Source organism: Brienomyrus brachyistius, chromosome 10 (genome assembly GCF_023856365.1).
Source record: "Brienomyrus brachyistius isolate T26 chromosome 10, BBRACH_0.4, whole genome shotgun sequence".
In the NCBI taxonomy this organism is placed as follows: Eukaryota; Metazoa; Chordata; class Actinopteri; order Osteoglossiformes; family Mormyridae; genus Brienomyrus; species Brienomyrus brachyistius.
In genome coordinates this window covers 14,673,555-14,689,248 of record NC_064542.1, presented here as the reverse complement: position 1 = coordinate 14,689,248, position 15,694 = coordinate 14,673,555, and the positions used below count along the sequence as shown (strand labels likewise).

Here is a 15,694-nt window from a genome sequence, read left to right as displayed (position 1 = left end):
GCCCTCTGCATTGTGCCCTGTGATGGACTGGCATCCCATTAGGGTGTCCCCTGCCTTGTGCCCTGTGATGGACTGGCATACCCTTAGGGTGTCCCCTGCCTTGTGCCCTGTGATGGACTGGCATCCCATCAAGGGTGTCCTCTGCATTGTGCCCTGTGATGGACTGGCATACCCTTAGGGTGTCCCCTGCCTTGTGCCCTGTGATAGACTGGCATCCCATCCAGGGTGTCCCCTGCCTTGTACCCTGTGACGGACTGGCATCCCATCTAGGGTGTCCCCTGCATTGTGCCCTAGACCACCTTTGAGTCTGTACTGGATAAGCAATTAACACCTGTATGCAGTAATTCATCAGATTTTATTTCCTCTACATGTTTGTTGCATCCTGGAAGACTGTGGCTTGAGCTGCGACTGGCAGATGTCGCCAGTATTGCTTATATTGAAGATAATATTACAAATTGTTGTGTCAAACATTCAAAGCACTTGTGTGTTTATGGGAATATTGCTGATTTTTATTTCTTGACAAATACAGCTCGGAAAAAATTAAGATACCACTGCATATTTTTTAAGAATCTGCATTCTTCAGTCCTTATTTAATCCTGATTCTACTGGGAGGAGGTTACACTGTGAGGCAGGCTGCTTCCAGGTTCAGAGTTTCTAAGACAGCAGCACAAGAACAAGGTGAAGCAGTGAAGCACTGACAATGACCAAAACCAGTCAGGTAGAGGGCAGAAGCAACTTTCTAATGCTAACTTATCTGGCAGTGCCTCAAAAATTGGATGATGACCTCAAGTAACTTTCAAAAGGAATAGGAAACATTAATTGGTATGAAGTGCACTGCTAGGATAGTTCGTATCAGGCTTCTAGAAGCAGGACTGAAGTCCCTTAAAACAAGGAATGAGAAACAGAGAAGACCCAAGCTGCAGTTTGCAAAACATGTATATTTTACACAGACACAGTCGCATGAACTCAGAAGTAAGTGAAGTTAAAAATGTTGCTGTGGTCTCTTCATTTTTGCGAATGTGTGTGTATTATGTATATATATTAACACAATTTTTTTCCAATAGAGTCCAGAGTTCCTCTTTGAAGCATCAGATATTATTGTCATGGTCATTTTGGCCCAAAGTATCAATTTCAAATAACCCTTAAAGTGCAGCCTTGCCCATTTATCTTATACATTTTATTATCTACCCAGTAACTGTTTACCACCTGGCTTGTCATTTTGCTGAAGACCAGTGTTGCACATCCAGATCATTCAGAACTGGAACAGGGGTAAGAGAAGAAAGAGAACACTTTGTATTATTATGTTTGACTCGAAATGGGTAACAGTCATTCTTCAGCATTTACGGATTTTGCTAAAACAACCGTGGAACACATGGAACTGACCGCAACGCTGTAAACAAAAGCCAAACACGGAGCATTCCCTGGCAGTCCAGGACTGCCGCGCTCGTCAGAACCAAAGGGACGCAGCTGTAATGGAAACAGCTTCCCGCTCCACAGGAGTCCACCTGCTCCTTAGAGATACAGCGACGAGCATGAGGTCCAGCTAGCATCGTGTCAGTAGCGTGGTGACGCCTGGGGGCCGGAACCAAGACCGGGGGTGTCAAGGGCCTGTTCCAGCTGCAGATTAATGCCAAGGTCTGATGATGTGTTCAATGTTCTGTTGACACGACAATCGGCCGAAAAAAAATAAAAAAATAGCCTAACAATCGTCGGCGCAGCATTTTTAGCATTGCGTTGTGTTTTCGCATTCCATGACGCCGTGCACTTTGCTGACAATTGGCAAGCAACTTCATAATTTCGTCAGGGCTGGAGGAGAAGCGCAGACGCGCAGCTAGATGTGTCTCGGAGGAGGCGCGGGACATCTCGGTGGAGAGCTAGCAGTTGCATGAACCTCCCGGATGAGAGCTTCCACTTACAGCGACGCTCGACCTGGCAACAGGGACTTGCGATTATTTCGGCAACGCGTCCCAGCTCGTACCTTGGACGTTAATGTGGGCGGTACTGTGTCAGTCAACATAAATAATGTGGATCGGTGGTTGTGCGGAGTATTTACGGAAAGTCCAATGTGGGCGATGTAACCGCAACTAAAGCATTGGGATTTATTCCCCCCCCCCCCCGCCTGCCCCTCCATGGCAGATGAGAGATTATTTATAGACTGTATTTTCCTGTTGTTGTCCTGGTTCATAAAGAGAAGGTTAAGTTTAGACTGCAGTGTAATTAAACTTTCCGTCTACGGAGCGATCTCCGGGCACACCAGGCTTATCATCAGCGCATCGGCTTTGATCCCCACGTTGCCTGTCACTTCTTGCCGTTTCCAAAACGGCTTTCATTAACATTCGTCTGGGGGCAAGCTGTTTACGACACGGCATTGAGGGATGGGGCGGATAGGGTGTCCGCCCTTTATTTTGGATTTGGCCCTTGTGTCCGTTAAGCGGTTGTCATGGAATTTAATGTCGAAAGGAAAGACGAAAGGAGCTTTCTCGACAGAGATGATCGCTGGCGAGTTCCGGGAGAGAAAGGGGCCTTCTAGATGTGGCTGAAAGTGCAGTTTCAACACAGACAGTGGAGCGGCCATAATGACCCAAGCATCCATTAATCCATCTGCTTTCCCATGCAATTTTGTGGAAACATTAACATGTAGGCAGACTGGGACAGAGCTGTGAGCTGATTAGGATTTTGGGAATGCTGGTTGGAACGAGCATCCAAGGAGCAAATTGTGGAGCGGTTTTCTGTGTGACGAGGCCCTTGAAGTTTTCGGGAGTGTTCCGGAACGCACTCTGCCCCCAGGGCTCACTTATGTTCGCACATGCCGGATGAAGTGGCTGCAACCCCACTCCCATATCTTATGCTTGTTTATTTTTGTATAGATCCCGGGTTTCCAGGGCCTGATGTTTGCTTGGATTCGTTTGGTTTTGCTGCCCTGTGTCCACCCACAACCGGTTGTCACTTGGTAAGAGGGGTGTCTTTCTCAGTGCCTGAGCTGAGGCCCGGTCTGTAGCTATACATCCAAGAGCCGACAAAATGCCGACAATGCAGATGGGGGCGCTCCACGATTTTTCCGCAGACTGCAATCGGCCTCTGTTAACAGATTGATTACTAGCCCAAACGACAGCTTCAGGGGCGTCATGTCATCACGACATAACTCATCAAGATGGTCATTGGAAGACGACATCATACATGAAAAGTCTTTTAGTCATCAGGATGTGGACTGGAAGGTCGGCCTTTCTGATTTAGCCTTGAGCAACAAACCTGTTTCTCGTTAAATGATAAGTAACGACTGTGCCATCATCCAAATCCAATAGCATTACTCTGCCACGAAAAATTTTGTGTCTTTTGGCGGCAAGAACGACTGTCCTTAAGTAGATATTTCTAATACGCCTGGGGGAGTTTTGTCTTTAATTTGTCTGGATTCGTCACCTCAAACAGTCCTGTAATAAGCCTCACTCCCCTCTATTTCAAGGGTTCCTGGTTCAAATGAGCTTGAAGTAAGGCAGAGAAGCAGCACATCTTGTAATCAGCTATGGATGCAAATGACCGTATATGAAAAGTAAGGCCTCCATAACTTGCCTTCCACCTTGACCTCATCAAGTGGTTGCGTGTGAGATGGACGCCCTTCCAGGTTACTTAAGCATTCCTGGGACAAGATTGGAGCGGTATCCAGCCATAGCCAGCGTCAAGGTGATGCAGAAAACAACGACCTAAACTCTGCTCCAAGACTCCAAGATGAGTTCAAGGAGACAGAAATAGAAAAGCCTGGAAATATCATCGCATTCAGATGTATAAACACTTGAGCACATGCACACTGTTCTTAACTATTTCATGGAAATTTTAAGCCTTGAGAAACCTCCTTGATTCAGGGATCAGTGACAAATACCCCAGACAGCATAACTTGATCATATCCCTGAATTTAGCAAAGCAGTGACTTTCCATCTTTCCATGTCTATTCAGTTCTGCTCGAACAATGGTCCGTCTCTAAATCACTCCTCAGTAGAACAACGTTTATGGGATCCTAGGACTGCCATTGCACGCGGGCATGCCAGCGCATTATCAACGCGCAGCCTCGGTACAAAACCTCTGCTAGCATGGAAGTAGCTCGAGCTGAGTTCAGACCGTTTGATCCGAGGTGATTGAGTCTTGCGGACTGGGCCAGTGTTTTGACTAACAGTCTGTTTTCCCACTCAGGATCAATTAGTAGCCGCTGGCAAGCTGACAGACAGTCTATGCCGCACCCCCCCGCCCCCCGATGAACGGCTGTCTACAGAACATCGCTGTCATCACGCCACCCAACACCTGAGTGACACGGCAAGAGGGAACACGTGTGAGACCCAGCAAGGGGGGGGGGAGAAGGTAGCCTGGGTTTCAGCTCACCTGAGGCTCCCTGCCAATGGAACGGGCTAAGTAGCACGAGGCACACCTGGGTACATGCCTGAGACTGACCTTGAAAAAGCATCGTCCTCACAAGACAACACAGCCGAGGTTACCCTCGCATTCATGGGTTGCGTCATTCTGACTGCTCAGACACGTTTTCTGTGATCACAGCCTAAATAAAAACATGACCTCAAATGAAATTATCTACAGTCCAAACATATGCGGCCTCTGAACATGTTTGCGTTTGCATTTCGTAATTATCTTTTTCGCCTTCGAAGATAATGTACCATTTCGCTACGATGGGCGGTGTTTGATCCCCGTTAATTTCTATGTGATTCATTGTGTGAATTCTTTAAAACAAAAATGTGTTTGAATACCTGGAAATATATTGCGCAACAATATATGCGTTATATGAGTGTGACAAGTGCTTGCAGTGACCGCTAGAAAAGTAAGCCGTATATTTTCGAAAGGATTTCAATTAAATGGCTTTTTCATGATCACATTTGTGCTGCTGATGATATAAATAAAGAAAAAGAATAAAAGTTGGCTTAGTTGTTAGCTAGACAGGGTGGAGTTATGCTAAACTGGCCATTAATCCTGAGTCTTTCTCCCATCGCCTTTGCATTGGTAAGTGCAGATGTGATGACAGTTGTTATTAATGACCTACCCCAGGTCATGCAATCTCATTCTGAATAAAGAACCTAATCCCCACAACACTGGGTCTCCTGGCTCAACGCTAAAGTTGTCTCAGGGCAGGATGTTTTGTGCCAATACTTCATGAAGGAAGACTCAAATTTAAGCAATGGGTCTGTTTTAATCATGGTTGTAATTTGGGACCCCACCCAAATCTATGCATCTTTTGGGGGAGACATGCACCTGAGGGTCAGAAGCTTCACTTGGCACTTGGTGTGTTGTGGAAATATTTTACTAGTTGCACCTCGCTTCGACTGTCAGGGAAGGGGGTGACACAGTAATTATGGAGAATATGACCAAACCAATGTCACAGTTCACTCAATAAATCAGTCTTAAGATCTGAGTACACACGGGATCTAATTTGCATAGATTTGCAGCCATTGTACACTTTCTCCAGAAATATTTAAAATTTAAACTAATTTAAAAGTTCTGTTTTTTTCCCCCTTCATGGAACATCACAAGTACAATAAAATAATACCGTGTGCTTTAAGTTCACGGTAATAACGTGTAAATGCCAGGACGACTCGCTGGCTCCTCCGCACAAATTTTTTCATAAATCACAGCTGTCCGCTTCTCGAAGCAACGGCGCTTCTCGTGCCTGATCTCTCAGCGGCACCAACTGGCCATTGTCGGTAAAAACGCCTGATCACGTATTCCGAATCATCTCCCGAAGTGATGTCCAGGATAAGGGTTTTCATTAAAGATATAAACAGAACAAGTCTTTGTAGTTCCGTCCAACCAGTCAAGCAGGAACAGTATTTTAAAAAGTAAAGTCTTGCCACGAATACACATTTTCTTTTATGGACCTCGTCAAGTTCATACCTATTGTAGGAGCGGTATCTTCAAAAGACCGCGTCTTTATACAGACAGTATTGGCACATTGGCGAGAAATGTAGCGGTAATTGGCACTTTTAAAAGCTCCTAACAGCTGGTCGTGATATTGCATTTTCTGTATTATCTATTGTGTGATTGCTTGAATCTTGATATCTGCACGAAAGAATGATTTTTATTAGCTATTTTACGACAACACCACTAAACCACTATGCAAGAGTATCTGTTATAGGTTTTAACGAGGCTGGATTTGTCCGCAAATATTTAGAACACCGAAACAATTTGTCCTGCTATTATTACTCGATGTATTTGAACCAATTGAATTAGTGAGACATTTATACCGGTACGTTATACAACATAAAATGAATCCATACAAGAACCCGGGGTCAACGTACTCTTTCAGTCACCAGCAGGGGGCGTTTTAGTGCCGCTCTGACTGCGGTCTTTTGTCTTTCAGTTCAACAAATCAAACGCAGATCGCGCCAGCCCCCCTAGGCTCTTCAGTCGACCACAGAGAAGATGATTTCTGTGCTAGTTGTTTGAATATGGCTTTGTCGAGAGGGTTTAGATGCTGTCAAAGAATATTCTCTTGGATCCCCGTTATTATTATCGCGTCTGTAGTTCTGTGGTCCTATTACGCGTATGTCTTTGAGCTGTGTCTGTGTAAGTAAAAGAAATCTCTGCATTTTTGGTTTTTTTTCTTTTCTTCCAGTCTCGCTAGCTAAATTGCTAAGACAGTCGGGAAGTGTTTGGTCAGATTGAATATGATAGTAGCTAGTTGACGAACTACTTATCTTGGAAATAAAATGTATACGTGACTTATTTATTGCTTTAAAATACCATTAATAATAATGCGTGCAGATGTTATGTGTCAGTACATTTAAATCGTCGAGTAAAGCTATCCAAATAATCATGCATGTAACTTAGCGATAGATTATATACATTTGACAGTCAGTGATATTAGAAGTAATGTATAATATATATGTAATATATATGGTTTATGAGAATTTAATACAAATCCTGTACACAGCTGTGCGTAAGTTTTGTGAGTATTTAAATTTGTTTGCAATTGTGGATGCTTGTTAACATAAACGATTTTTAATGGAAATAATTGTTTATGTTTTAGTCACTCTCAGCAACACCCTGGAAAAAGGTAATAGAAACATCATTTGACATATAACTTGTAAATATCTTTATTAGGGACCCTGTAATTCATTATACTTCTGAAGACTGAAGCCGCACTCTGATAGGCTGAATGGGGAATAGTTGGTATAATAGTTGGCACTGATTCGCTTAGCTTTTTTGGGGGTTTTGGCCCAACAGTGCAAAAAAATAAATAAATAAAACTGAGAGAACCAGAGCTTAATAATGCAGCAAATTCATTGCTTTGTCTCTTTGCAGCGGCCTACCTTCTGGTGTTCCATGCTTGTTTTGTGATGTTTCTGTGGACTTACTGGAAGTCCATTTTTACACCTCCCTCCACACCTATCAAGAAGGTAAGTGAGCTGTGGAAAGTTCTCGGTGCTTAAGAGAATATGTTAATGTCAATGTCATAAGGACCTATTTAACTTTGGAGAAAATTCAGCCTTGAGCACACATCATCAGGTAGAGTCCTACCTAAGAAGAAACCAGCTCGAGAATCAAATGAACCCCAGTAGAGAGGAGCCTACGTCAGTTTCATTCCAGTTAAAATATACCGTTTCTATTTGTTACTTCCCTAGTTCCACCTTTCGTACTCGGACAAGGAGCGGTACGATAAGGAAGATAGACCAGATGTGCAGAAGCATATTCTCATGGAGGTGGCGAAGAAGCTTCCCATTTTCACAAGAACAACATCTGGGGGCAAGTGATTTGCATTTTTCCCTCTCGGTGAACAGGCTTCCTCTGTGTTTCTGTGGAGGTTGCCACCGAGGCCTCCTTGCTGCTGTCACTTTGAGGAAAGCCCTTGAAGAAGCTGAAAGAGACCACTTTGAGAGTTCAGTCACGGCTTTGCTTCTGCGCGTCGTAGCAGGGAAGCGCGGTGCAGCTCTGAGCTACTCTATGCACAAATGTTAGCCTCACACAAAGCACGGACCCAGCTGACAGCCAGTCAGATGGAGATGACAGTTCGGGGGTCTCATCTCTCATTGGCTGTCCCCAGTAGATTGGGCGCCAGGGAAGTGTCTTTCGGTTATAAAAGACACATTTGTGCCGTAACAGATAAAAAGGAATATTTATGTATCTTTGAAACATCGGGGTTGTCTTGGGACCTCTTGTTAATATCCGAGGTTAGTTGCCATGTTGGTTAGTCCTTTGTACTGAGGAGTGTGTGACACCTGTGTGACCACAGTGATCACTCCTGAGAGACTGGGGATGATGACATATTTAGACTTGTCAAGATCTGTATTCACCTTGTGCCAGATGACAGTTTTCCCAATTCCTTTTGGAACCAGAAGTGCATTGTGTTCAATCAGCACTTATTGTACTAGAACATTACTTGGTTTAGTTGTAACCATTTCCAGCCAGAAGTGCTTGGGGAAATGTAGTCGGGTCTTTAATGCTCAGTTTGTGTTGATGGCAATGGGCTGGTCTACCGTAAGTACACCTCAGGTGCTTCAGTCTGCACCTCACTCCCTTATTTTAATTTTCTTTTTCCAGCGATCAGGTTCTGTGACCGCTGCCAGCTGCTGAAGCCTGACCGGTGCCATCACTGCTCTGTCTGTGAGACGTAAGTGTCACCTTGCCTGCGCAGAACCCCCTGCAGCTTGTTCGGCTGAAGGTACATTTCCACCACCGTTGGGTGGGGGACGTTCTGCCCGGGAGCAGCCACTCTTCTTGTGAGGGAAGCCTTCCGTAGAAGAATGAATACACAAATCCATAGAATACATACATATATATCAAATCTGGTTTGTTCTCTTGAGTCTCAGACTTTGGCATCAGCAATGCGGCCTTTGTGCTGCTGACACTGGGGCATTTCATGACTGGAACAAAAAGCCATAAAGTCGCTCACAAAAGAGCAAGCAGACAGTCGTCATATGATAGTGCAGTTAATAATAAGCCCTTTGTTCCCCCGAGTCTGATTCGGTCTCCTTCCTGGTGAGGCTTGTTGTTAGGCCTATTTCCAGTGCACAGTAGGCATCACCTATAGTGGTTGGTGTGTGTGTGGGGTGGTGATGAAAGGCATGTGTTATGGTTGTGGAAAGCAGGGTGGGACAGAAGTCCTTTTTGTTGGTGCTGATGACCGAACCCTCTCAAGAGAAAAATGGTTTCTGTTACACAGGAAACTTGTTGTTTCACAACAAGATTTCTTCAAAGAGGCTAGGAGGGCCTGACCTGAAATCGTGAGGAGTCCACACCCTTGTAAAAGAGGCCTGCCATGTGTGCCGGCATTATATGGCCATAATCCTTGTCTGTTTCTTTTCAGATGTGTCCTCAAAATGGATCATCATTGTCCATGGTAGGTCTCTTGCATTTATGATCAATTATAGGCCCACAACTATTGTTTGGGGTTAATGATAAAAAAATCTTTTTTTGTTTGTTTCAGGGTAAATAATTGTGTGGGCTTCTCCAACTACAAGTTCTTCCTGTTGTTCCTCACATACTCGATGCTCTACTGCGTCTTCATTGCTGCAACAGTATTTCGATATTTCCTCAAGTTTTGGTCGGTGAGTCACGTAGTCTTTTGGCTTGTGTCTTGAAGGTTTCGCGTTATTTCACGTGTTTCGGCAACTAGGGCCTGGGGGCTGGTGCCTCTCGCAATCTGTCTCTGCCATGTATTTATATACGTGAGAGGAACCACTGAAATAGCTGTACAAAATTAGTATGATGTTCTGGTTTGTCATCCAGGAGACAAACTAGTTGAGCGACTCTCCTTTTCTTTTGAAAAGCTAAATGGGTCTCATTAACCAGCACACTTTAAGTCCAAAGCTGACCCACATGCCTCGGTTCTCTCTTTGTTACCCCCCCCTCCCCCAACCATCTCCTCAGGGAGAGCTGCCCAATGCTCCGGCCAAGTTCCATGTACTCTTCCTCCTGTTCGTGGCCCTCATGTTTTTCGTCAGCCTCATGTTCCTCTTTGGGTACCACTGCTGGTTGGTGACCAAGAACAGGTCCACATTGGGTAAGCTGGGGTGTGGGGGGATGGGAGGCGTTCTTTGTTCTTTGCTTTGGCAAAGAACGCATTTGGAAAGGAAATCAGAAATAGATCCTAAGTAAGAAGAAGAATGGTTTAAAGTCATTGATATACATGAAGCTTCCAGTAGATCCGTATTTGATGATGTAGATGCTACCTGAAACTCCCACCATGTCCCAGGATGTACCCTCAGGACTTAACAGGTTTCCCTTCTATTGTAATGTGGAGTAAACACTTAACAAGGTCCTGCCTTGTGTCCCCCCAACCCCCCTCCCCAGAGGCTTTCTCAGCCCCCATATTCCAGACCGGACCTGACAAGAATGGCTTCAACCTCGGCTTCCGGAGGAATCTAACCCAAGTTTTCGGAGATGAGCAGAAACTCTGGTTCCTCCCTGTCTTTACAAGGTGAGGGCAGCTGTTGGGGTCTATTGGGAATCCAAATGATCTTGAGTCCTGTCGCTTTTATGATTGCCTAGTTTAATTCAAGTTACAGCTACATCAGACCCAGAAATAACAAATCAGTGCACTTCATGGGGGTCCATTTCCTGTAGGAGCATCACTTTCTCACATTATTGAAAGTGTGTGAGGATCGTTCTCATTTACTGTAAGCCATTTCTAAATCACAAATGCTACCACACAGGAGATGAAGGCCGATACAGTTTGTGATGTTTAGCTCAGGATACACACAAACCCACTTGTGCATCCTGGTGATAGTAAAGCAAACTCTACGTGTCACTCTGAGTTTCTGTCTTCTGCTGGTAAATTGGTACCCTGTGACAGTGACTTGAAGGTCTGTCAGAAGAAGATGCAGCACTATCTTTTCATGTACAAAGGTACATTCAGCTAAGTCACGGCACGCAAACTTACATTCATTAGTGAGCTTAGGTATTGGTACAAGAAGAAATCCTATTTTTTTGTTTTTAGCAGAGGCCTTTCTGAGAATGAACACTGAAGATCTTCTGCAGGTTAAGGAGATTTTACAGTAGGTTCTCACGCCTTTCTTGCAGCCTTGGCGATGGTCATTTCTTCCCCATGCGGACCGAGAGTGAATCCCGGAATCCTTTATTAGGTAACGAGGAGCAATGGGAGGAAGACGATGTATCAGATGAAGAAAGTCCAGGTAAGTCGAGTCCGTTGGCCAGAGTACTACCGGGTCTAATAGAGTGTAAAGTCCAGTTCAGTTACATCCGGCCATCCGAAAACAATCAGGTGAGATGCGCACCTTGGAATACTGCACCTTGCGGGATCATGTGGCGGGGAGGCGATAGGAAGCTTGTGATCTGAGAGGCGTAAGCATCTGGATGTGTGAGTGCGTGGGGCGGGTGGGGGGGGGGAGGAGGTGGGAGAGATTATAGTTATGCCTCCTCTCAACAAGTGGACTTCATCTACTTAAGTACAACAGGAAATTTGGTGAGGGCCCTTCTCCAATTTGGGCTTCGTCGCATTTATATTCAGGCTTCTGCTGTGTGAAAACCATGGAGGTACTTGACACCTACTCGGGTTCGGTGGTGAGTGCTCAGTCAGGCCTGACTGTAGGCATGAGTCAGAACTCTCATATTAACACAAGCTAATGTTGAGAAGGCTCTCCGGAGATCTGCTGGGCAAGCATCTTTCAGCTCCCCAAAATATAAAAGCTTTTGATGCACACATTGTCGAATTTGTGTGTGTCATTATAAGGGGAATTTCTGTGGAAAATCTGCCCGCTGAAAGAAAGCGCCTCTATGACTGATATTTTATAGTATTCATAATCTACTCATTAAGGAATTAAATTAGTTTGAAAGTAACTGCTGCTTCCTAATGTGCTTTCATTCATATGGAAAACCTACAGGACCATAAGGGGCATTAGTGACATCATCACTAATGGACATGAGTAGATCACATGCTATCAGAAAGCTAAATGATTTTTCTTTTTGTGTATACCGTACAGTTGACGTATTGTCCCCACTTATTGTGTGGCTGGTCATTTAACACAGACACTGCGGTTGGTGTGGTGCTGTTGTTTTATGTGGCAGTGAAGCTTGGTTTCATCTGTCTTGTGTAATCTATCTACTACAAACTGATGAGGTGTCTCCTTCCTTGCCTTGTATCGGGGGGGGGGGGGGGGGGGGGGGGGGGGGGTGCGGGCGAGCTCTGATTACTAAGTAGATCACCGTGATGCCTTCCATGCTGAATGAGCCTTGAGGGAAATGTTCATAGCGGACAGACACAGCGCCACCGTGTGGCATTTCATTTAAAACTATGGCCTCTTTAGGCATCCTGGTTGGACCCACTGCACAGAATCCTAACTGTCACACACCTCTGCATCTGGAACATTATTTAGTCTCAGTTGGTTTATTTTCCATCAGAAAATGACATATGACAGGATGTGCATATTTATTAGAAAGAAAAACAAAAGATCGGTCGCAATCAGTATCTTAATGCTGCCCTCTAGTGGACAGTTATATCAGCGCTGCACGTGTTGGAAAAGATAAGGGTTAAAATGCAGCTGCTTTATGTTTGTCGAGCATGTTAGTTAAAAAAGCATTTAGACAAGTTGTTTATGCCTGTTTGCCTCTCTTTCAGCCATTCAAAGAGACCCTTCAGTCACCATACAGATGGAGTCGTAATTGGCTGGAGAGCAAAGCAGGTGAGTTTTTTTTGTTTTTCATCTTTGGTACAAAGCGAGAGACGTTTCGGTTCCCTCGGTCCAAGCTACCCACTTTGTTCAGCGGTTAGCGGTAGATCTGTCACCCACAAGAATACACCCTCCTTGCGAGACGGTCGATTGGCCCACGACGGCCGTGTTTCTCGTGCTGCTCGGGTCTTCCTCCTAAAACCAGGATAATCCTATTTTTTTTCTCTGTCTCTCTCTTCTTCAGCAGAAATCATTCAAGGTGATTTTTAATAACGATGAAGCGGTGCGACATGGTGGAGGGTGCGTGTGTGTGTGGAGACGCTGCTGCTGCTGCTGTGTCTATGGTGATGCGTACGAGGTTGTGAAGAATTTCAGACCAGCTGAGATCCGAGAAGGAAGCAAGCGTCAAACGAACATTCGCTGAGAATTCCTTTGAGGTGGTTTTCACCCATATCTCCCCCCCCCCCCTTGTCCTGTATGTCACCATACAGATGTGTGTGGTGATTGGGGGGGGAAAGGCGTTGGCAGCTGGTAACAAAATTGATTATTGATCTTTACTCTGCTTAAGCCCATCATCGCGATTGCCGTTACCATGGAAATGAGCATCAGCTGGAATCTCACCGTCTCATATCATCTGAAGTGATCTTCATATTCAGGCTCATACCATCAGCAGGTGTTCAGCCTGTGCACCCCCCCCCCATTTAACATACCATAGAATTGTTTTTCTTTTTTTCCCCATCCTGACCGCAAACCCTAATCCATGCACAGACTACTTCACCATCTACAGCTGTGAAGGCCGCTCCCTCTTTGTGGTCAGAATTTAAACATGGGTGTTGTGTGTGACAAGCTGGCCCTCTCCCTGTCAACCTTAACAGAGAAGAGGACCCAAGAATGCTGCTTTTTCCTGGAGTGGAGACCAGGGTCGTGCCCATTTTTCCTCAGCCTTGGGGGGTGGCCTTTTAAACTTGAACCAATGATGAAGAGGACATAGGACATTCATCAGAGGGATTTATTATGAAATGTATTCTATATGAAATTACCGTTTACGGACTATGTGGTGAAACCAGCTTCTGCTTTGCCCTGAAGTTGGTTGTGCGGCATTATCATTCACAGTCTCCGCTTCACTATGGGAAATGCACTTTGCCTAATCATGCAGGTTTACATTTCGGTTCATCACCCGTGTTGCAGCATAGGCGTGTCCATGACCAAGGAAAACGTAGTATTTCCACTTAACTCATCAATGGCGTATGTATGAAATGCAAGCTTGGTGGTGGTAGGGAGCACGGCGGTAAGATGCCGGTGCTTCAGAGGAACAGGAAGAAATGGTGAGGCCAAGAAAAGGATGAAAGTGGGGAGTTATTTATTCACAATCAGTTTTTAAAGACTTTCTGGGGAGGATGTATTATTTTGATAATGTGTTTTTTTTTTGGTACTTCATCTGTCTGGTTTGTTTTCCATCATTGAGGTGAAAGCGGTTAATGACGTGTTATTTTTCTCTGCCCGTAAGATGATTCTAAAGAGGTATTTAGCAGATGTGTGTCCATGAATAGTATGTAAGAGCGGCTCGCTGTTGCTGCTAAGACTATTTTAGCTTGAAGGAATTAGAGGTAAATTTAAAGCCTGAAATAGTTTTAATTTATACTGATGGTGTTTTTAACTGGTTTTCTTACCTGGGCCATGCAATACAAAGGCAGTGGAACAATGGCGTACAAAAAGTACTGTCATCCTGCCAAAAGCAGACACTGGTTAGCGGTTAATGATGCACTTTGGTGTGGGTTCCATTCTTGTTTGTCCTTTTAAAGGGATTCTGGTTTGTCCTGATCATGGGTGTTAGGCATTTCCTGTACACCAACGGTGTGATCTAAATATTCTTTTTTTTAATAAATGACTTTTTCTCCATGATAATTTAGGCCAAATGGTCAAAACAGTGTTTTTAAAACATTATCAAATAGTAATAATAACATAATACTTTGGTTGCCATTCAAAACAATGAGTGATATTCTACTCCATTTGTTTGGACAGTCAATTGACTGCTGTCAGTTCCCTTTATTGTAGCAGGAAAGCACAATTGCCAGCCCATTATACTTGGCGTTAAAGCCGTGGGTGTGACTGAGCGTGAGAACCGTCACTGATAGGCCCTGTTGTTTTCTTTGTACTCTGGACTTTGAATAGCGTTTGTAAAAGTCGTTTTTAAAACACCACCTCCAACAATTATTTGTTTATGCATTTGGTTGAGTTTTTATCTTTGCATATAAAAGCTGGGGATCATCCCAGCGTGTGCGATTACAGCAATCTCTGATGTTCCATGGAGGAAACACTCATGAACAGATACTAAAGGGGTGAAGAATAAATGGTTCCCTGTGCTGACGCTGTACCGTGTGAAGGTTTAGGAACGTGTGAAGATTCTGTTACATCATCTTTGTACTTACGAAACAAACGGCGTGGCCCACACGCAAACGTGCCGCGTAATTGGAATGCGCGCTAGACAAAAGGCCCTCGTTTGTCCATATAGCCCCAAGCATTGTCGTGAGTTCTTCCCGCCGAGCCGGGAGCGAGACGGAGGAATACTTGATTAAATTCCTTTTGAAAAATATCGCGCTGGAAGCGACTGTTACTAAAGTCTGCCTTGCCCTCGCAGTGACGAGACAAGCCGTGCCTTCTGAAAATGGAGTTTTGGTTGACATTGTCGCAGGGAAATGAACCCTCCAATTAAACTGACGTGGACAAAAGGGTAATCCACGTGGAAAGGCAGATATAGAGTGGCACAATAAGAGAGCTCAGATGAGTGCTAGAGGCTTTTACCCATGCTTTCTGACTGGATGATTCTTCTGTGTTTGTTTATAACCTTCAAAGTGCTTACAAGGTAACGCCTAACCTTTAGCCAAGACCATGCTTGATGATTCATCACCAGCTCTTTGGTTTCTCAGAAGGTATTACAAATTTCTATAAATCTTAAGTAAATAAATCTTAGTGTATCATTACGAGTTTGGACAATCTTTGAGAAATTTGGCTGTGACCATAACGTAATTCTGTATCTTTTTAGCAGTGGCCCGTAGATTTTTTTCCTCCTTTTTGTA

General features: G+C 44.5%; 1 protein-coding gene across 2 annotated transcripts; it reads left to right on the top strand.

Annotated features, from left to right (window-relative positions):
* Positions 1 to 6,378: 6,378 nt before the first annotated feature.
* On the top strand, positions 6,379 to 15,598 carry zdhhc15b (zinc finger DHHC-type palmitoyltransferase 15b). Of its 2 annotated transcripts, none has more exons than XM_049027359.1 (12): positions 6,379 to 6,555; positions 7,019 to 7,045; positions 7,294 to 7,388; positions 7,614 to 7,734; positions 8,530 to 8,599; positions 9,296 to 9,328; positions 9,416 to 9,536; positions 9,859 to 9,991; positions 10,282 to 10,408; positions 11,011 to 11,123; positions 12,566 to 12,629; positions 12,865 to 15,598. In XM_049027359.1, exons 1-11 carry the CDS (start codon positions 6,438 to 6,440, stop codon positions 12,607 to 12,609), a joined length of 1,002 nt encoding a protein of 333 aa, XP_048883316.1. In that variant the 5' UTR covers positions 6,379 to 6,437; the 3' UTR covers positions 12,610 to 12,629; positions 12,865 to 15,598. The 2 variants fall into 2 exon arrangements, with proteins under 2 accessions (XP_048883316.1, XP_048883315.1); XM_049027358.1 differs by having other exon boundaries at positions 12,862 to 15,598.
* The last annotated feature ends 96 nt before the right edge of the window (positions 15,599 to 15,694 follow it).